This window comes from Lepisosteus platostomus, chromosome 8 (genome assembly GCF_059453375.1).
Source record: "Lepisosteus platostomus isolate fLepPlt1 chromosome 8, fLepPlt1.hap1, whole genome shotgun sequence".
In the NCBI taxonomy this organism is placed as follows: Eukaryota; Metazoa; Chordata; class Actinopteri; order Semionotiformes; family Lepisosteidae; genus Lepisosteus; species Lepisosteus platostomus.
This window is the reverse complement of record NC_142618.1, coordinates 18,209,578-18,232,074: the sequence shown is the minus strand read 5'-3', so window position 1 is coordinate 18,232,074 and position 22,497 is coordinate 18,209,578. Positions and strand designations below refer to the sequence as shown.

The window sequence follows — 22,497 nt, the reverse complement described above, 5'->3', positions numbered from 1 at the left end:
GCACTGTGGCGCGCTCGTTGCGCTGTGGGACACACAATCACACTGCTGCAGACACAAACACACTGTGGCCCTCTCATTGTGCTGTGGGACACACAATCACACTCCTGCAGACACAAACGCACTGTGGCGGGCTCGTTGCGCTGTGGGACACACAATCACACTCCTGCAGACACAAACGCACTGTGGCCCTCTCATTGTGCTGTGGGACACACAATCACACTCCTGCAGACACAAACGCACTGTGGCGGGCTCGTTGCGCTGTGGGACACACAATCACACTGCTGCAGACACAAACGCACTGTGGCGCGCTCGTTGCGCTGTGGGACACACAATCACACTCCTGCAGACACAAACGCACTGCGGCGCGCTCGTTGCGCTGTGGGACACACAATCACACTGCTGCAGACACAAACGCACTGTGGCGCGCTCGTTGCGCTGTGGGACACACAATCACACTCCTGCAGACACAAACGCACTGTGGCGCGCTCGTTGCGCTGTGGGACACACAATCACACTCCTGCAGACACAAACGCACTGTGGCCCTCTCATTGTGCTGTGGGACACACAATCACACTCCTGCAGACACAAACGCACTGTGGGACACACAATCACACTCCTGCAGACACAAATGCACTGTGGCGCGCTCATAGCACTGTGGGACACACAATCACACTGCTGCAGACACAAACGCACTGTGGCGCGCTCGTTGCGCTGTGGGACACACAATCACACTGCTGCAGACACAAACACACTGTGGGACACACAATCACACTCCTGCAGACACAAATGCACTGTGGCACGCTCATTGCGCTGTGGGACACACAATCACACTGCTGCAGACACAAACCCACTGTGGCGCGCTCGTTGCGCTGTGGGACACACAATCACACTGCTGCAGACACAAACGCACTGTGGCGCGCTCGTTGCGCTGTGGGACACAATCACACTGCTGCAGACACAAACGCACTGTGGCCCTCTCATTGTGCTGTGGGACACACAATCACACTGCTGCAGACACAAACGCACTGTGGCACTCTCATTGTGCTGTGGGACACACAATCACAATCCTGCAGACACAAACGCACTGTGGCGCGCTCGTTGCGCTGTGGGACACAATCACACTGCTGCAGACACAAACGCACTGTGGCCCTCTCATTGTGCTGTGGGACACACAATCACACTGCTGCAGACACAAACGCACTGTGGCACTCTCATTGTGCTGTGGGACACACAATCACACTGCTGCAGACACAAACACACTGTGGCCCTCTCATTGTGCTGTGGGACACACAATCACACTCCTGCAGACACAAACGCCCTGTGGCACTCTCATTGTGCTGTGGGACACACAATCACACTCCTGCAGACACAAACGCCCTGTGGCGCGCTCGTTGCGCTGTGGGACACACAATCACACTCCTGCAGACACAAACGCGCTGTGGGACACACAATCACACTGCTGCAGAACTTCGCACCGTTGCAGAGAATCGCACGGTAGTGCCTGTGCAGTGGTAGCTCGCAGGACGAAGCCGTTGTGGTAGACATGAACTCTGCAATGCTCAGTTTAGAGGTTAAACAAAACTGGAAGCAAGCGCGATTAAAAGGATAATGTTAAAATGAATTCCGGAGGAGTGTTTTTCATGATCAACTGAATTCTACGTCAGTACTCTCTGACATTTTATTCATTTAAAATTGTAATGTGTTAGGGGGTTAAAATTACATTAAAAAATAGAGTCAATATACAATTCCGGTCCTAGCACCAGCTTGCTATGCAAACAAATTAGAAAATGAAAAATAATTACACCGCCCGCAGTCACGGAATAACAAAAGTATCACATCATGCGTTCTTAGTTTCTCTAATAAACAGGTGCCAAACATAACATAGACAAACAAAGGCTTATTACAGTAATTTAAACAAATACACCTTTCATGCTTTAAACACTGAAGATGCAGAACTCCAGACGCACACCTGACACCAAGAAACAGATCACCATATAAAGGCAAAGAGGAAACCTCTGTCTTATCGAACAAGGACCCTGCCCAGGACTGACGTTCTCTAGAAAACAGATGCTAAATAAAAAGGAACCTATCTCCCTATTCAAATTAGTGAATCGCTAAACAGTGACATAAATAGGAAGTCGTTATTTCCAGCAGCGTAAGACAGCAAGTCCCTTTACTTAAGACACGAGTCTGTTGCTCTTCCAGTACTCAGATTACCTGGACACGTTCTGCATTTCGTAGTCTGTAGAAAGCGGTTTCTCTCTTACTGACTTCTGCAGTCTTCTTCCCTGGCCTTGGTGATCCTTGTGGCCTACACTGTCCTATGTCTCATCCGCACGAAGCTGGCTGAATGACCTCACTCAGAGCGTCCAGTCCCTGTTCGAGACTGCTGTTCTGAAAGGGGTGAGCTCATGATTTTCCGGAGAGGTAGTGGAGCCTGAGCTCACGCTTGGCCTCCATGGCGCCGAGCCGACAGAGACAGGCTCTACAAATACTCAGACAATTCCATCGTGTCCTGCTTCTAGACTGAGGTGCTTTTCCGGGAAACTTCAAATCAATCTGTTGGTCCCCAGACCACAACAACATAGTTTTATCCATTTTTTATTTCTATTTTTTTCTTTTACTAGAAATACAGAATTAACATTGATATAGGCCTTGAAGCGCTGATGAGCGGGTTTAGAATTCTGTACTGCCTCATGCAGACACAGACACATGGGGTATGATATATCCTGACACCCGCTTCAGCACCGTTGAACACAGAAATGCTTCCCCTCCTGTCTGCCGGGCTCGGGCAGCGCGTCACGTCAGTCACGGGAGCTGAGAGCGGTGCGTGTGTTTTCACTCTGCTCCCCGGCTCGGCCCCGAGAGGCGCTGAGCTCTTACCCTTCGTGTTTGTGGCAGAACTGAAATCCGAGCACGGGAGCGGACGCGGGTGTGTACAGAAACTGCGAGGCGCTGCTCGTCTGCGCCTACCCACGCGTGGCGGCCCGACGGCGTGTGCAGGTGTGTGTAGGACCCAGGCCGGGCGCGAGTGTCGGCGTTGTCTCCGGTGTCGATAGCCGTACCGCGGCTCTCGCTGCGCCGTGCGGGACAGTCCCGCACACGACACCCCGCTCCTGCTCCCTGTCCCGCATACTCGGCCCGCGTGGTGTCCGAGGAGCCGCCGGGGCTGACATCCACCCCTCCTCTGCGGGACCCGTTCCCCGAGTCCAGGGGTGATGGGCTCCCCAGTTCTTTAATCCGTCCATTTCTCCCCACCTGGAGCATGTTAACTGTGACTGATCGGTCTGTTCAGTAACTCTGGTTCCTGAGGGCTGAAGAGTTTGTAGATTTTAGGCCTCAGTGATCAGTGATATCTGAATTGCTTAATTGAACATTTGACCTCTTTAACTGATCACGGCGGAGTTGTAACGCAGCTTGAGAAACTCTTATGCCGAGAGGCCGATATTTCTGTCCCGATTGTGAATTGTACATTTGGAGCCATGTGCTTTGAAAGAAACGGTGCAAAATCTTATTTTAGCACAATATTAATTTTAAGTGTTATTTAATGATTTTTAAGATTTGTATTAATTCCAACTCTATTTTTATTACTAATCATCTTTAAACCAAAGCCCTACGGTATTGTAAAAAAAAAATGGAGACGGTTATAGTCTGGTTTATTAAAGTGTTTACTGAATCATTATTTTGGAATCAATCGTTTAATTAAGTGGTGTTAAGCGCTGTTCGTCGACGATGCAATTGAACAAATGAACGTCCGGGAGTTCATTTCGATTCCAGAAGGATGTTCCAGTACATTCGGCCGCACTGTACAGTGCCTTGCTCCTGATTTTTCAGCCTGCGTGCTCTATTTCATAATAAACTTGTTTCTCACGCGTTGCCGGTTTAAACCCATTAAGCATCAGACAGCTCTGTCCGTCAGACGCACGTTAGCTTCTGCCCTGCCAAGAGTTAACCGGTCCCACGCAGAGCTGTTGTTTTGTCAGCAGGCCGCCGGCGGCACCAGTCATCGCCATCTCCCTCCTGCACAATCAGAACTGAAACGGCGTCAGGTCGGCGGGCCTGCGGGACCTTTTCAGCTGGGGCGCAGGAACGTATGCAAAACTTTACAACTCCTTAACGTACTGTAGACAAAGAGAGAACACCTCCCTCGTTTTTCAAGTCCCGACGTTAAAATGAATTTCCAGATATAATCATTTATATCTGGCACCCGACACGTACGTTTATGACGAACTCCTCCGCACATAAGGATACGGGTTTTGACAGGGAGGTCACATATTTAGACCTCCGCGTTGTCCGACAAACTTTTACCAGTTTACAAAAACGTTCAGCAGCAGTAGTCCTGCAAGTATCTGCGAGTCCGTTTTAAGAGCCAGCCGTCGGCCGATCACTGAAAGAGTAAGAGTATAGGAGTGCAGACTCCCTTCGCCTCTCTCTCGGCTATGTTGCCTTAAATCATAGGATTAAAGTTCTGTACAATAACACGGGAACAACACGGTAAACGGGATCTAATCAGCACTGCCAGGTTCTAAACGGTAACACACAGAAAACAGGAGCTAAATAATCAAAACAGTCGGTTTGTAAACAGTTATACAATAAAACAATCCAATACTTTTTCAAATAGAAAACAAAACCGTTGTGAACACGCCGCTACACTCTTTGTCACGACAGGGTCAGCTTTAAATCTGTAATTTACAGTATGTGAAGAAGTGCCTATAGTTTTAGGTCATATGTCAGTAGAAAATTGTTTATAATTACAATAATTTCTATTAATGGGTTTGCTATTTCCTAGATTATTTGTGGTGTATAAACGTGTCATATTCTTATAATAGCTTATAGAATAGTTTAATAAAAAAAGCTATTTCATATTATTTTAAACTGAGTTTAATATTTACATTGAAATGGAATTCAGTATAATTAATTTCACCATACTGTAACAAATACAATAACCTAAACTCAAATAATTAGATCTAAAAAGTAAAACAATCTAATATTGTCCTTTTTTCATAGGTAATAATATGTTTATACCTGCTCATAAGAGACAGATATCTTGGATAGTTACCGAAAGGTTTATTGTAGTACAGTATCTGCAGTACAGCTACACACAATATAAACTTGTGTAGATTGTGTAGTTTTGGTCACCACATTCCAAAGATTTTTTCTACTCCGCAGTCAGGGAAGAGACTCCAGGCACACGCTGGGGTTCAAAATCATGTCCGACACCGACGGGCTGAAGGAACGCCATCTCTTCGGGCTCGAAGTGCCTTTTTAATCTACTTTATTCTTCAGAAGACTACGAGGATCTGAACCATATATTCAGAGTCTTCAAGCTTCACCTAGTGGATTTCACAACGAGCACTCAAATACAAACTAGAGGGCAGAGGGGAGGTGTATGTGGAGGTGTATTTACAAATGAGAACAGGAGGCACTTCTGTGCACAGAGGGTGGTGGGAGTGTGGAACAAACAGCTCAGCCTTGTTGATGAAGCCGATACCCTGGGTTCTTTCAAGACACAGCTGGATGAGATCCTCCAGTCAGGACAGGAGTCTTTTCTTTCCACAGAGAGTAGTGGGGGTGTGGAACAAGCTGTCCAGCTGTGTTGTGGAAGCCGATACCCTGGCCTCTTTCAAGACACAGCTGGATGAGATCCTGGGATTAATCTACTACCAATTGGGCAAGCTGGGCCTCCCCTCCTCTGTGTCTCGTTTTTAACTTCTTCTGTGTAATTTGCTTTCTAATGTATTTTTTTCTTACTTGAAAATCCCCGTCTGATCGGGGTTAAAGGGTGAAATGAGTGAGAGTTACGAGGGTGGCTGGAAAATGTCTGTTGGTACCGGATACAGCAGGAAGTCTGTTACTGCTGCAGTCAGTGCATTCCCTCATTGACAAGCTACAGAATCTGTTCTCTTCGGTCTGATATGCCTGACAGGGAGACCTCACTGGGGATTGAGTATTGAAAATCCAGCACTGATTCCCATTGAAACACTGGGATAGAGAGTGCTTTCTGCAGTAGCCCTACAAACCATACTGTTACAAACCTCACTCTATGCTGAAACCTTAAATGTCCAAACTCCGTTACTACTCACAGGACTATAAGAGTCTAGAGCCTGTGACTGGGCTGTGTCAGTACACTCACAGGACTATAAGAGTCTAGAGCCTGTGACTGGGCTGTGTCAATACACTCACAGGACTATAAGAGTCTAGAGCCTGTGACTGGGCTGTGTCAGTACACTCACAGGACTGTAAGAGTCTAGAGCCCTGTGACTGGGCTGTGTCAGTACACTCACAGGACTATAAGAGTCTAGAGCCTGTGACTGGGCTGTGTCAGTACACTCACAGGACTGTAAGAGTCTAGAGCCCTGTGACTGGGCTGTGTCAGTACACTCACAGGACTATAAGAGTCTAGAGCCTGTGACTGGGCTGTGTCAGTACACTCACAGGACTATAAGAGTCTAGAGCCTGTGACTGGGCTGTGTCAGTACACTCACAGGACTATAAGAGTCTAGAGCCTGTGACTGGGCTGTGTCAGTACACTCACAGGACTATAAGAGTCTAGAGCCCCGTGACTGGGCTGTGTCAGTACACTCACAGGTCTATAAGAGTCTAGAGCCTGTGACTGGGCTGTGTCAGTACACTCACAGGACTATAAGAGTCTAGAGCCTGTGACTGGGCTGTGTCAGTACACTCACAGGACTATAAGAGTCTAGAGCCCTCTGACTGGGCTGTGTCAGTACACTCACAGGTCTATAAGAGTCTAGAGCCTGTGACTGGGCTGTGTCAGTACACTCACAGGTCTATAAGAGTCTAGAGCCCCGTGAATTAGCAGAATAAGTGGGTATAACAACGATTGGTGGTCATTATCCCTGAATCAGTGTCTATACAGAGGTGTGATTTGCCATTTTTTGATAACATTATGGTATTGTCTGTGGTAATGATTAAATGAGCATATTTTCGATCACCAGTAATGTGTTGGGGCTGCCAGCTGGATGGTGCTCCAAAAGCAGATATCAGTTTCAGTTCCAGTGCTATTGTACCCTCACTGAAAGAGCTGAGCTGAGCACATTCCTACTGCTTTTTCCAGATCTGAATCCACACCGACAACATGCATTTCCTTTCTGCTGCTTGCTGCTGTGAGCCTTTATGCCTTCGAATGTTTACAAGCGGTCGGCAGAGGATTCAGTGGGGATGTATGGAGAACATCAGACAGGTCACAAATGAGAGGCTCGACCAGCTGTTTCCGGAAAGAAAACAACAGAGCTGTGCAGCTTGTTCCACACTCCCACCACCCTTTGTGTGAAGAAGAGCCTCCCGTCCAGAGTTTCCACTTGTGTTGTCTGGTTCATGTTTCACTGCTGGCTGAGAATGGAGGCAAGAGCCTCACCATCACCAAGAAATCACCAAGAACGTTTTCAGATACTTAGACAGGAAGCCAGCTGAAGAATCTCTGTAGGCAGTCTGAGCTTTTAAAAAAAACCTGCAACATTCGGCATGGCATTGGGCTACCCTGGAGTAAACAGCTTCTCGAAGACATGCTCACGCTCAAGGCAGAAGCAGAACAGCGCTGCAGTGGCACAAGAATTCAAATCCCCAAGAGCTGATACAGCTCAGACTCACAGCAAACAGAACGGACGAAACTCAAAAGCTAACGTGTCGATTGTGCTCGGAATGTCCTGCCTCTGCTGCTGGTTTGCCAACGAGAACCAGCTGCTGATAAAACCTGGGCCGGATCAAGCGCCTTTGCAATGGGAGTTTGCTTGGCATGCCTGGGTTCTCAGCGCTAGCATTTTGCAGACATAAAAAGTGAAGCACTTATTGCCCCAGCACCTTTGTAGTGATACACTGTAATTGCTCCTTGTTAATACCGGTGTGGAAATATACAGAATACGTTTGTTTCCAATATCACCGGATTTACAAGGTCACTTATTGGAGAACTGCTGTTTAACTCTTCATGCACTGGCAAGATGTAGCGACGTACTGATTATCCCACATATCCAGCGGTCTGTTCTTAGCGAGCCTCAGGGCAATCTGGAGCGCAGCTCCAAAACACAGGGAGTAAGGCAGGACTACACTCTGGATGGGACCCCAAAACAGAGAGCCCGATTAACCCAGCCAGCACCTCAAGGACACCGGAGCAAAACTGCCACCCCAGCATTCTTATGCTCTAGACTCATCGGTTTATTTCTGCACTTATTGCTAACATTTAGCATCTCTGCGTGCAGGGAGGGTGCTGTAGTACAGAACTGTTTGCTCACACACAGCCTCCGTTATAACCGTGAATGATCTAGGGTTGGGCAAACCCAGTTGAACTCGTGATCACTTTTCTACCAAGGCCCGCCTGGGCAGGCTTGAGTCTCACCGACAGGCTGCTGCATCGAACCCGTGCCAGGCTCCTGGGGCTGAGGACCGGGCCCCCTGCTGGACAGTGGTTCAAGAGGACAGGATCTGTAAAGGGCGGGAGAGGTGGACACGGCTGGGTGCTGGTGTGACGAGACAAGCTCTCCCTGACCCTGCCGGGCTCTGATTCCAGGAGCTCGTGGGGTCCCCAGCCCACACAGCTCCACTTCCAGAGGGACATCCCTTCTGAAACACTGCGGGCTGATCTGGCCGGGCCTCTCTGTACCCCAGCCCCCAGCGCTGCAAGTGCTCATGGTTAGGACAGCAGCATCACCACACTGCGGGCTGAGCTGGCCGGGCCTTTCTGTACCCCATCCCCCAGCGCTGCAAGTGCTCATGGTTAGGACAGCAGCATCACCACACTGCGGGCTGATCTAGCCGGGCCTCTCTGTACCCCAGCCCCCAGCGCTGCAAGTGCTCATGGTTAGGACAGCAGCATCACCACACTGCTGGCTGATCTGGCCGGGCCTCTCTGTACCCCAGCCCCCAGTGCTGCAAGTGCTCATGGTTAGGACAGCAGCATCACCACACTGCGGGCTGATCTGGCCGGGCCTTTCTGTACCCCAGCCCCCAGCGCTGCAAGTGCTCATGGTTAGGACAGCAGCATCACCACACTGCGGGCTGATCTGGCCGGGCCTCTCTGTACCCCAGCCCCCAGCGCTGCAAGTGCTCATGGTTAGGACAGCAGCATCACCACACTGCGGGCTGAGCTGGCCGGGCCTCTCTGCACCCCAGCTTTGCCTGATGATGCGGCATGCCCCTCGCTTGTCAGTCTTCTTTCACTTCGCCTTATGGCAACCGGTCTCATGAGTGGAGGGAGTACCAGGGAAACCCTTCCCACCCCGAGCATCCACCCTGTGGTTATCACAGGCATGGCGCTAACCCCAGTCCTGCCTGCCTGGCACACCAGGGCCTCTGCCCATGCCCAGGAGCTACTGTACTCAGAAAGTTGTACCTCCAAGTGTGCCCAAGCCTGGGCAAAGTCAGCTGTCTTGGCGTTCCTGCCGACGCGCGAGAGCCCCAGGAGCTCCTGCTGAAGCTGAATATGGCGTTCGGGCGCTGGGTTTACACAGACCCCTCTGGGCTAACTCATGCCCTGCCTTGGGCTGTTCATTGAAAAGCCTTCATACAGTATATAGGTTTTGTTGGTACCTTTTAGTTTCTGTTGGTAATAAATGCCTAATAGACAAGGATAGGAGCACAGGAGCATCTGCCCCAGAAGGCTGTGCTGGTATTAGTCTGTTACGGGTGTTGCAGCCCAACAATGGGTCACCAAGCCACTTCGGATCGCCACGACCCTCTTGAATAAACTGACATTTCTTTCCTTCTACACAAGCCTGTTTTTAGCCTCACGGAGGAATAAAATATCGATGCAGAATGCTTTAACATTGCTCCGTTTAACAGTGATGATGAATGAAAAACCTGAAAAATCATAGACAAAAAACGTTTTGCGACTTTCTTTAAAAATAATTATTTCGGAAGCAGACTACTGTCTTCATGAAAGCACCATCTTCGTTAAAGAAGAATCAAAGAATCGCCTCTCTTTTGTGGAAAGTAATTAGTATAAAGGAAACATCTTCCACATCTATTTGCAGATATAAAATATAGCTCAAAGTAAACGAGCGCTCCTCGGTTAAACAAGTGTAACGTTCAGGCCGTACACAGGCCCTGTGTAACATTCTGCGTCGAGGATGGGAATAAACAGCAGGGTCTGTAGCCCATCACACACCGACACCGAAGACCCGGCTCATGACATCTGAAGCACTGCTGGCCTGCAAGAGCAGCGTGCCGAGGTCCAGAACCGAGCCGACAGGGCGCTACAACTTTCAAAAGCCAACGAAATCATTAAGTCAGGGCGTTCTGGATCAAAGGGAAGGAAGAAAAATCAATCCCCCGAAATGCAACTCTGAAAGTTCTGTCTTTCTCTACGACATACAGTACTCGGGTGCAGCAGGATTTTCAGCACTTGCCATCACATAAATGAAGCTCTCAAGCCGACTGCAACCAGAGCACGACTCCATACTGTTCCGAGCGCAGCCGGCACCAGCTGACCCTCATTATTCAATCTCCTCGTCCCTCACTATTTAAACCCTCCGTCGACTCCTAGTCCTCGCTCTTATTAGGAACCTGTCTGCCTCCTGAGCCCGTATCCTCCTCGAACCTCTGGCCGCCGACACGCAGACCTTTCTAGCCTTGGACCTTCTGACTGCTCTTCCGTCTCGCCCTCTCTGGAATCGTCTGCCTCGCTGCCTTCTGGACCCGGATTCAGAGCTCTACCCTGCTGCCTCGCTCCTCCCGGACTCGTAAGCCATCGGACTCTCCCAGTAACCTGCACGGGGTTCATAACAACTCGTGCGGGATAAATACACAAACACAGCCAACTTTCAAGGCTTGTGCACAGTCAAGATTCACATTAATATACCAATAACTTACTGTTTGAGTCCTGTGACATCTTTCTAATATTTCATTACTCATTAATTACTAATTGCTAATCATATTTTAATATTATTATTTTGTAAAAGTTTGTATATTTCCTAAGTGTTATATTTTAATAACAATAATGCACTTAATTTGTAGATGACAGCAAAGGGCTTAAAAGGAAATTCATTAAAAACTGAACCACGGGGTCTTGAAGCTCGCTCCCAGACTTAATCTAGGTCCTGTCCAAAAAAGGTTAAAAACCCCTCATGCAATATGTAAGAACATAAGAGCTTCTACTACAGCAGGTCATGCTACTATTATTCTAGTACAATAAGTAAGAACACAAGAGCTTCTACCATAGCAGATCCTGCTGCTATTTATCTAGTATAATAAGAACACAAGAGTGTCTACCACAGCAGATCGTGGTGCTATTCATCTAGAACAATAAGAACAGAGCTTCTACCACAGCAGATCGTGCTGCTATTCATCTAGTTTAATAAGAACACAAGAGCTTCTACCACAGCAGATCGTGGTGCTATTCATCTAGAACAATAAGAACACAAGAGCGTATACCACAGCAGATCGTGGTGCTATTCATCTAGTATAATAAGAACACAAGAGCGTCTACCACAGCAGATCGTGGTGCTATTCATCTAGTATAATAAGAACACAAGAGCGTCTACTACAGCAGATCGTGCTGCTATTCATCTAGTTTAATAAGTAAGAACACAAGAGCGTCTACCACAGCAGATCGTGCTGTTATTAATCTAGTACAATAACAACACAAGAGCGTCTACCACATCAGATCGTGCTGCTGTTAGTCCAGTGTAATCAGGCATAACATGCACAGTATTAAAACAGCCAGAGAGAGTCTGTTGAAGCTATTGAAGATGGAAAGCTGAACAAGATGGGTTGCAGAAAAGGGAGGGCATTGAGTCCTTCCAGCTTTTTAGGTGGTTAGTAGCTAATTGATCTGAGGATTATCCAGCTGTATGTTGACAGAATCCAAGGCATCAGTTTCAACTTGCTGGTCTTGTTCCACACTCCCACAACCCTTTGTGTAAAGAAGTGCCCCCCTGTCCTGGCTGTGTGATTGCGTGTCCTCGCTGGGTCTTGAAAGAAGCCATGATTTAGGCTTCAACATAGCGGGGTAGATTGTTCCACACTCCCACAAATGCTTTGACTCTTTTTATACAAACCATGCCTAATGCACCTTCCTCCTTGTCTTTAGTTTCTTTGCAGTGTCAGGCCAGTAACTGCAGAGTTATTGATGTTTCTAGGATATTTTCAGAGGCCAGAAGCTAATCAAACTGAATCCAAGGCTCAATTCAGAATTCACACGTGTTTTCCTCCACTTTACCCATCCTATCTTTCAAATTTCATCGCATGTACCTGACAATGATCTCACACAATAACTGTAAAAGTACATGCTTTATGTTCACTTTTAATACTAATTTTAATCATAGAAATCTGCGCAGTACTGTATCTTCTGTCATGTTCTCTTAGTGTTTGCCATATTTCTATTGATTTGCAGTGCATTAGGTATAGCCGCAGTATACTGTATATATGATATAGGAGAGCTATTCCCCACCATGCATGTTTTTTTGCTTCTTGTAGACAGGTCAGAAACTGTACACTGCAAATAAATATCTTTTTGGGTTCAAAACAGTTAACACATGCCTTATTAATGATACTGAAAAATCATGGCCAGCTTTCTTAATATAACTGGTGTAGTTTTACAAACAGCATTCACTAGTTGAAGTAAAAATATGATATAACAGGGATAGTGTAACATCAATATCCACGCCCTGTCTCTCTCTGGACAGTGTCTACTACACAAAGTGTGACATCAATATCCACAACATTTCTCTCTCTGGACAGTGTCTACTGCACACAGTGTGACATCAATATCCACAACATTTCTCTCTCTGGACAGTGTCTACTGCACACAGTGTGACATCAATATCCACAACATTTCTCTCTCTGGACAGTGTCTACTGCACACAGTGTGACATCAATATCCACAGCCTGTCTCTCTCTGGACAGTGTCTACTAGACACAGTGTGACATCAATATCCACAGCCTGTCTCTCTCTCTCTGGACAGTGTCTACTAGACACAGTGTGACATCAATATCCACAGCCTGTCTCTCTCTCTCTGGACAGTGTCTACTGGACACAGTGTGACATCAATATCCACAGGTATGTCTCTCTCTCCGGACAGTGACTACTGCACACAGTGTGACATCAATATCCACAGGTATGTCTCTCTCTCCGGACAGTGACTACTGCACACAGTGTGACATCAATATCCACAGCCTGTCTCTCTCTGGGCAGTGTCTGCTGGACACGGTGTGACATCATCAATATTCCTAGTCTGTGTCTCTCTCTGTGCAGTAGTTTTAGAAGCAGTGTGGGTCACACATGATAACTGTTTACTAATGATAGCTGCATGTCCACCATAAACCAACCAGATTAAATACATGATTATATATTTCCACAACTAGGTATATTTCCATCTTGTTTTAAAATTTACTTATCGTATAAAAGGATTCACTTTTACTTCACACTCTCATTTTAAACTCAGATGCCGAAGTTGGGCACTTGTAAAGGTCACTTGTAAGGTCAACACAAATTTAATGTGTTAAATCTCTTCTGTTCTCTGAAACTGCTCCTGCGATCGAGAGAGAAATTCCGTCTGATTGCAACCCCTGATGAAGGTGAACTCAGGAGTTACTGAAAATGCAGGGCCTGGATTAAATGTATGTTTTGTTCGTCATCACATACCTGGTGGCAATATCACTGCAGGTGGGCCGGGTTACGGTATAGTGTGTCCGCTGTCACGAACAGCTGGACCAGACCTCTTTGGAGCCGTGGAGATTTGCTAACCCTGGTGGGTCAATCTGCAACGCAGCGTGACGCGATGGAAACACGTTCCCAGATCAACTAAGACCGATTTAGCACAGAACCGGGTCTTTATTCTCGAACCTCCCTGTCTTCGGACAGTGAAAGATTGCGAGGCTCCTCGTGTCATATTTTTCAAAATCGATGTACAAAATGTCTTAAATAAACGGGCGGGTTAAGGCCTACTTTTTTCTTTTTGTATTGTGTACGGATTTAGAAAGTTAGAAGCCTTTTCTATGCTCCGTATAATTACGAAAGTCCAGAGAAATCACAGAGACCCGTCTAGGTCAACTGTCCTGGAAATAGAGAGTTGTAAGGTCAGCGCGCAAAACCCCACACGTTATAAAGAGGAAAAACAAGATCGGTTATTCTTCTTTGGTAACATTATGAACTTCCTTCACACTATCTGCAATCAGCCTCATCCATTTTATCCTTAATATGTTGCTGCCGTCTGTTGAAACGATTTTTTTTACAAAATCTTTAATTTGAGAAATTATTCTGTGTCCATCATTTGAGACATGTATTTATCATACCTAGTGTTTCATTATGTAACCCACTCCTCGGACAAGGGCTTCAGTCTGAATTTTCAATAACTCAGCACTTCATTGACCGACCACTTAATTAATCAATTAAGTAGGCGATCAAACGTGTGGGTAGCCCCTGTGCGCTGGGGAAATCCAAACCCAATTCGGGTTTCGACTGCCGTGCGTTCGTTCTGTCTCGGTATTTCTCATTTTCAGACGAAAGGGGCTCGCAAGTTGCTCCGCCGAGGTGTAAAATATTTCCGAGATGTTCAGAACTAAATCTTTAAGGTACAAAACATCCACGTACAGTCTCAGTTGCGCTGACTCACGTGGTGTGTTCCTCTGGTGCGGACAGGCGGGAGACGGGAGAGCTCCGAGCCCAGCACGGCACTGAGCGCCAGACGACATCAACTGGACAAGACTGAACCATGGGTCGTAAAAAACAGAGATGCAGTCGTGAATGTCTGACCCTGGGGAGAGCTGAGCCAAAGGTTCTGGATTGCCAGTGTTGTTCCCATTTAGTTTTTTTTCCAGTCCCTAGTATCATTAATCTGAAAACAACAATCATAGTGCAAAATAATGTAAAACAACTTATTTTGTGATTTTGGCTCATCTCACTAATTCTAAACCTGGAGTATACTTTGTGAGAGTAAGACTGGAGTATATTTTACTCAAAAAACCCGAGTAAATTTTACTAAAGCAACACCAGAATATACTTTGTTAAATTAACAGTAGTGAACTCAGAAGAGTGTACTTCGATAGTGTAATGTTAGCGTACATTGCTAGAGTAACAGAAGAGTGTACTTTGTTAGCTTAACATTAGCGTACATTGTTAGAGTAACAGCAGTGTACTTTACTAGAATAAAAGTAGAGTATACATTGCTAGAGCAACACTAGCGTACATTTCTAGAGTAACACTAGCGTACTTTGCTAGAGTGATACTAGCGTACTTTGCTAGACAAACAGTAGAGTAACACTAACATACATTTTTAAAGTAACAGAAGAGTGTACTTTTCAAAAGTAACAACCGACTGTACTTTGCTAGAGTAACAGTAGAGTGTATTCTGGTAGAGTAGATTGTAGAGAGAGTGTACAATGTACAGTATCCTTTCACCATGAGCACGTTTACAGTAGCCGAGTAAATCAAAGGAGAGTGAGGCACAGAGAAATGAGAGCTCACATGCTGCATGTGTAGCATTGTCAAAAGTCACGACACTGTTTCTCAGTACGATCAGAGGACAGGAACACGAGAAAGCTCACACACACTGCATGTGTGACAGTTAAAAGTCACGACACTGTTTCTCGGTACGATAGGAGGACAGGAACATGAGAGAGCTCACACACACTGCATGTGTGACAGTTAAAAGTCACGACACTGTTTCTCGGTACGATTAGAGGACAGGAACATGAGAGAGCTCACACACACTGCATGTGTGACAGTTAAAAGTCACGACACTGTTTCTCGGTACGATAGGAGGACAGGAACATGAGAGAGCTCACACACACTGCATGTGTGACAGTTAAAAGTCACGACACTGTTTCTCGGTACGATTAGAGGACAGGAACATGAGAGAGCTCACACATACTGCATGTGTGACAGTTAAAAGTCACGACACTGTTTCTCGGTACGATTAGAGGACAGGAACATGAGAGGTCAGGGACGACAGGAGGCCATTCGGCCCACCTTGGCTATTTGGTAGTTCATAGCTAATTGATGCAAGGATCCCATCCGGCTGTCAACCGCATTCAATAACATGGCTGGTAGCTTCTCCCACACTCTGAAAACCTTTTCTTTGAGTAATGAAGAAGTGCCTCCTTCTCAGATTTATAACCCATTTGAGGGATCATTCCCGGTCCCCTGTGCTTCTTTGTTGCTCTGCCCGTTTCTGAAGACTGTCGGGGAGACCTGTCTACGAGGGCATTTCAATCTGGGTCCCCTCAGCCTTTTTTCTGCGGAAAAACTGTCAATTCGCAATGCTGCGCCATTCCTGAGCCTCAGAGTCTTCCTGTCTGCACTGGGGAGCTACAGTACACTGTCCTGGGATTCCCTGACACGCACGGAGACAAGACAAGGAGAGTGCACACCGAATCAGTCCGGCCGGATCGAGAATTCGCTGCTCATCACCATTATAGTGGTCAAACTCTTTAAGGAAATTTGCACCGGGAACAAAAGTATCAGTCCTTACGCCCTCTCCCTCCTGGCCTCGTGCTCTCTGAATGGCCTCAGCACCCTTTGCTGTTCTCCATTCTGCCTCCGTTTGCTGTGATGCTTCCACACCAGTTTAACACTCCTCCTCCAGCAGTGCAGAGGGCCATTCTGTGCTCTGTACAGCACAGACACAGAGTCCACAGTCACAGCCTTGTTCACCGTGTGAAGCCACATTAAAGAAAGGCCTGGTCCACCGCTGCTACCACCATTACTCTTATTACCCCGCTACCAAAATTATTACTACCAATACTCCCACTACCACCGATACTGGTGTTACCACTGCTAGCACCATTATTTCTACCAGTACTCGTACTACCACTGCTACCCCACCGCTACTACGAGTACTACTGTACTACCGGTACTAGGATACCAATACTCCTACCGCTACCACCATTCCGGCAGCACGCAACTGATAATAATGGTCAATCTTACCGTTAGTCGACGCGTGCTCAGACGCACACAGAAGATGAAAAAGGAAAAGACTGAAGACAGACAGCACACCCTCAAAAGGAAATATGAGAGGTGTGTTAGAACTGTTCTCTCTCCCTCCCTCTCTCTCATCTCTCCGAGCGGTGCAGAGCTTCCTCAGAACAAAGGGCTTGACATTTCAGAAAGTCAGGCGGATAAAGAGGAAGGGGCTCACATACAGCAGAAGAGAGAGGAGAGGAGGGGGAGGCAGAGGGAGTGGAGCAATAGGGAGTTGAAGTCTTTCTCGGAGAGGAGAAAACATCTCACAAACCTTCTGTCTGTCTTACAAACTGCTGGTCTCTCAGTGCAGTGTTAGTGTGCCGGAGTGTCCAGTCAGGGTGTCTGGACTGTATTAACCCCTCTATCTCAGCGCAGTGTTAATGTGCTGTAGTGTCCAGTCAGTGTGTCTGGACTGTATTAACCCCTCTCTCTCAGTGCAGTGTTAATGTCCTGGAGTGTCCAGTCAGTGTGTCTGTACTGTATTAACCCCTCTCTCTCAGTGCAGTGTTAATGTCCTGTAGTGTCCAGTCAGTGTGTCTGGACTGTATTAACCCCTCTCTCTCAGTGCAGTGTTAATGTCCTGGAGTGTCCAGTCAGTGTGTCTGGACTGTATTAACCCCTCTCTCTCAGTGCAGTGTTAATGTCCTGGAGTGTCCAGTCAGTGTGTCTGGACTGTATTAACCCCTCTCTCTCAGTGCAGTGTTAATGTCCTGGAGTGTCCAGTCAGTGTGTCTGGACTGTATTAACCCCTCTCTCTCAGTGCAGTGTTAATGTACTGTAGTGTCCAGTCAGTGTGTCTGGACTGTATTAACCCCTCTCTCTCAGTGCAGTGTTAATGTACTGTAGTGTCCAGTCAGTGTGTCTGGACTGTATTAACCCCTCTCTCTCAGTGCAGTGTTAATGTCCTGGAGTGTCCAGTCAGTGTGTCTGGACTGTATTAACCCCTCTCTCTCAGTGCAGTGTTAATGTACTGTAGTGTCCAGTCAGTGTGTCTGGACTGTATTAACCCCTCTCTCTCAGTGCAGTGTTAATGTACTGTAGTGTCCAGTCAGTGTGTCTGGACTGTATTAACCCCTCTCTCTCAGTGCAGTGTTAATGTCCTGGAGTGTCCAGTCAGTGTGTCTGGACTGTATTAACCCCTCTCTCTCAATGCTGTGTCTTTCTGTACCTGTCTCTCTCTCCTACACACTCTCGATCCCATGAGCCAGTGTTTCTGTTTTGTCTGTACAGTTACTCACTCCTGCCGTTCGCTCACACCTTTCCTCCGTCGCTCTCGCTCCGTCACTGCGGGGTTTCGTTTCTGCCCAAGTGCCGGCGAGGGAAAGGAGTGACAATCATCTCTGTCCCGCCCGTGTGTGTGATCGCCGGCGGGCGGTGGTTTACCGGTACCGCCGGCTTACGGAAAGACACGCGCGCGCGGCGAGGCCCTCGGGGGCCGGAGGAGGAGGTCGTACCGAGTAAACAAGCTCTCTCTGAAATACCTCCAGAGCGGCATAGCATGAGACAACGGCGAGCGAAAACGAAAGACTGAGATCGAATCGAGCAGAAATGAAAGAAAGGAGGCTTGGAAATTCCATTTCCCGAATACGAGATTCCCTCGTTTTACGCTGTAATTTCCGGGCTGGAGACGGATTAAGATCTTTTAAAATGTTTGTTCTGTCCTGTAAGGGAGCAGCAGCTCTTTAATGACCAGGTGACTAAGGATCATGATGGGAAACAGCTCGGTCCGAGATCCTTTGATTTAGTGTGTGCTTTTGTCTTAAAAAAATAAACCTAAAGTTATAAAATAGAAGATAAATATGTTTACGTTTTAACTGGACTTGTGATTCTACGTATTAAATCCACCTTTTGTTTTTGTTATTCTTTAAATCTTTTGCTTTAGACAATCTTTAATGCCAAGGTCTCCAATCATGTCTCTGCGGAGCACAGCCCTTCCTGGCCACCTGTTTTAAAGACCGGAAATACCCGTAAAGGGCTCATAACCCAGGCGAGTAATCTTCTCAAGTAAGACACCTCCGCTCCTTGATAGCTGAAGACTACCAGGAGTTTCGATCTCAACGATCGACGAGGAGTGGTTTAAATCTTAATCTAAATTAATTTCACACATCACCTGTGTAATTGAACTCATTAACACAGGTAGTTTTTTTAAATTCACTTCAGAAAGGCTCCAGAAACGGTTCTCCTTGTAACGGGTGACCTACAACACCTGCTGGCCTGGAGCTCTCCAGGAACTGGCGGGGGCACTCCTGTACTGGCTGGACTCTGCTCTTGCTGTTACTCAATTATTGTACGATTAAATGACTAAATTTGCTAAATTGTGATTGCTAAACATTTTTTTAAGTCCCTAAATTATCATTACAGTGACAAGTTACTACCGTATAAGGGTTTACTGTTTAAAATGAATTAAATGTTGGATTTGAAGATCACTGATGAAATTGTTTAAATCCCCCCACCTCTGGTTAATTTCGAGAAGTAATCCCTTGCACCAGTAACCTGTAACTGCGATGGACTGCTTTTTAAGCGCTCTCGCTAAAGTCTGGGAATTAACCTTTCCACTGCTGCGGATCCTGTGTGAATTGCCCAGGGCTTGAGAACCCGAGGAGTCGGCGCTTCCCAAGCTGGAATGGGGCTCTGTGGGACAGGGATGGGGGGTCCTTACTCCCACATCCCACAGTTTTCCTGGGATTCCCTGCGCGGGGAGCAGACGGGTTCACTGCGCCATGCGGTGCGGTCGGCATGGTTAATAATCACAGTCATGTTAGAATAACAGCCATACGTTTCCAAACCGATTATAACTAGTGTTTATAATGATTGCGATTTCAGAAAGGAGCTTGCGTCATGGTTGAATGATGAGTTAATCAAAGTAATTATTGTTGTGATTACTCTTCCTGTTCTGTTTGGCAGCTGTGCCTGTCTGAGCTCTGAGACGAGGAATAAGCGCTGTAAAAGAATGAATTCGGATCACTCTATGGTCCTTTTCCTGTCTCTCCTGCTTCCGTATTTTATGCCAATTTGACCTGTTTATTCTACTCTCTTCGTATTTCTTGTTTTATCTTCACCAAGGTGTGTTCTCAGGGGTCTGCTAATACAGATCCTCCGTGTGTCTCTGACGAGACCTGTGTCAGGTATTTACTAGTGCCTGCACACTGTGTTTCAGTACTGTACTCATGCAGACCCTCCATGTGTCTCTGATGAGACCTGTGTCAGGTATTTACTAGTGCCTGCACACTGTTTCAGTACTGTACTCATACAGACCCTCCATGTGTCTCTGATGAGACGTGTCAGGTATTTACTAGTGCCTGCACACTGTGTTTCAGTACTGTACTCATACAGATACTCCGTGTGTCTCTGACGAGTCCTGTGTCAGGTATTTACTAGTGCCTGCACACTGTGTTTCAGTACTGTACTCATACAGATACTCCATGTGTCTCTGATGAGACCTGTGTCAGGTATTTACTAGTGCCTGCACACTGTGTTTCAGTACTGTACTCATACAGACCCTCTATGTGTCTCTGATGAGACCTGTTTCAGGTATTTACTAGTGCCTGCACACTGTGTTTCAGTACTGTACTCATACAGACCCTCCATGTGTCTCTGATGAGACCTGTGTCAGGTATTTACTAGTGCCTGCACACTGTGTTTCAGTACTGTACTCATGCAGACCCTCCATGTGTCTCTGATGAGACCTGTGTCAGGTATTTACTAGTGCCTGCACACTGTGTTTCAGTACTGTACTCATACAGACCCTCCATGTGTCTCTGATGAGACCTGTGTCAGGTACAGTATTTTCTAGTCTCTGCAAGCTCTGTTTCAGTTTTATGCTAATAAGACCGTACATGTGTCACTAATAAGACCTGTGTTAGGTATTTTCTAGTCTCTGCAAGCTCTGTTTCAGTTTTATGCTAATAAGACCGTACATGTGTCACTAATAAGACCTGTGTTAGATATTTTCTAGTCTCTGCAAGCTCTGTTTCAGTTTTATGCTAAATGTCTCTGATGAGACCCGTGTCATGTATTTACTGGTGCCTCCAAGCTATGTTTCAGTTATATAGTACAAATCAGCCATGTTCTATTCATCTTTTCTGATATAATTGAATAATTGAAATAATTCTGAAATAATTGAATCTCTTAATTCAAGAACATTCGAGAGTTTTCTTATTTTCGTATGTACTGTAATTGCGCCCACACTGTCACATAACGCTTTACAGAATAATCCACGGTTCTCAGAATACTGCGTAAAATACCTTTTGTTAAACTACAGCAGGGAAGGCAGAGAACGACTCGCCGTTCTCTCGGTTCACATTATGTCGTTAATTTGACATAAGAAACCTGTCGATACAAACCCAGCGGTTTTGCGAAAAGAGATCAGGTGTAAACAGCACTCGGGAGAGAAAGTCCGCTTGAACCGGCGACCGTCACGTCAGTTCTTTTGGGAAAGGGCGGAAGAATGGCATAATAATAATAATAATAATAATAATAATAATAATAATAATAATAATAATAATAATAATAATAATACACTTACAGGAACCAGCGACCACGCTCATGTAATTACTACCGAATCACTGACACAAGTACACGACCGTACAGTCCTGCCTCTCCTTCCCTTCTCGCTCGTTCGGGTCTTTATTTTGTGGGGTTTTGTCGTGATCTTTCTGCGAGCCCTCTTCTCTCGCCCTCCAACGCTTCCCACATCACAGAGACCAGGGAGCGCGAGCGAGCGGCGCGGGCGGCACGAGCGGGCGGCGACTTCGGTCTCGAGGCAGAGCCGTGCTCCGGGGTCGCGCGCGGACCGTGTCCCTCTGTCTCTCCTCAGACTCGGTCGGCTGCGTTTCCATTAACTCAGTTCGTTAATTAAAAAAAATAATATATTTCTGATATACGCTGGGGATTTTCAAAGAAAAATCTTTCTAGCGATAAATAACGACAGAAACTATGTTTGTACAATTTTAACATTTTCTCGTGATTTGTCACTTTTAGTAACATTAAAAATATTAGTTTTTACTAGGTGTTTTTGGTATAGTTTATAAATTTATTGCAGTGGAATTTTTGCAGTATTCTCCTATATACCAGAGAATACAAAGCGATGCAGCCAGATTTCATTCCGTAATAACAGGAGGGAGTGAGTCATCTTAAATTCGTACAAACACACGCGTTTGTTTAAAAATAAAATAAATAAAATAAACAGTCTACAAACACAAACGAAACTTAAAAAAATAAATGATAAACTTTGTTTCTTACAAGAGAAAAATATTTATCTAATTAAATTAGAATCGAAACTATCGAAGAAAAATATGAACACAGTAACAACTTTTAATCACAAAAAAAAAGACAATAGAATCACGAAAGTCAAATTCAATATATAAAAACTAGTTTAATTAAGACTTCTTGCTGATATAGCGATATTTCTCTCTAGCTGTTTTTAAATGCAATGGATTCGTTATGGTTAAGTGCAACAACGAAAATCTATTATGATGTTGTTGTGGTTCTAACTGTTTTGATTGAGAGCAGCATTAACTCAGTGCCTGTAGGATTGATGAAGTGTGGCGTGCCGAACGAGTGTTGTTTGATTTTATTAAATG

The 22,497-nt window shown here is 46.2% G+C and overlaps 1 protein-coding gene and 1 long non-coding RNA gene across 6 annotated transcripts in view; one reads left to right on the top strand and one right to left on the bottom strand.

Annotated features, from left to right (window-relative positions):
* cd5 (CD5 molecule) overlaps positions 1-21,596 on the bottom strand; it is a 34,296-nt gene extending 12,700 nt beyond the window's left edge. Inside the window, exons 1-2 of one of the 5 annotated variants that reach the window (XM_088644310.1) lie at positions 16,880-17,003; positions 14,568-14,659 (exon numbers count right to left, since the gene is read on the bottom strand). In XM_088644310.1, the coding sequence (XP_088500436.1) occupies positions 14,568-14,646 (79 nt within the window). In that variant the 5' untranslated portion in view covers positions 14,647-14,659; positions 16,880-17,003. Of the gene's footprint in view, positions 1-2,217; positions 3,524-14,545; positions 14,660-16,879; positions 17,004-18,153; positions 18,176-21,440 lie in introns of those variants that run through there. The other 4 variants (XM_088644311.1, XM_088644314.1, XM_088644313.1 and 1 more) reach the window with 4 other exon arrangements.
* On the top strand, positions 18,285-19,341 carry LOC148656976 (uncharacterized). Its single transcript, XR_015941060.1, has 2 exons — positions 18,285-18,608; positions 18,798-19,341. It is a non-coding gene; the product is annotated as an uncharacterized LOC148656976 (long non-coding RNA).
* Positions 21,597-22,497: the final 901 nt, after the last annotated feature.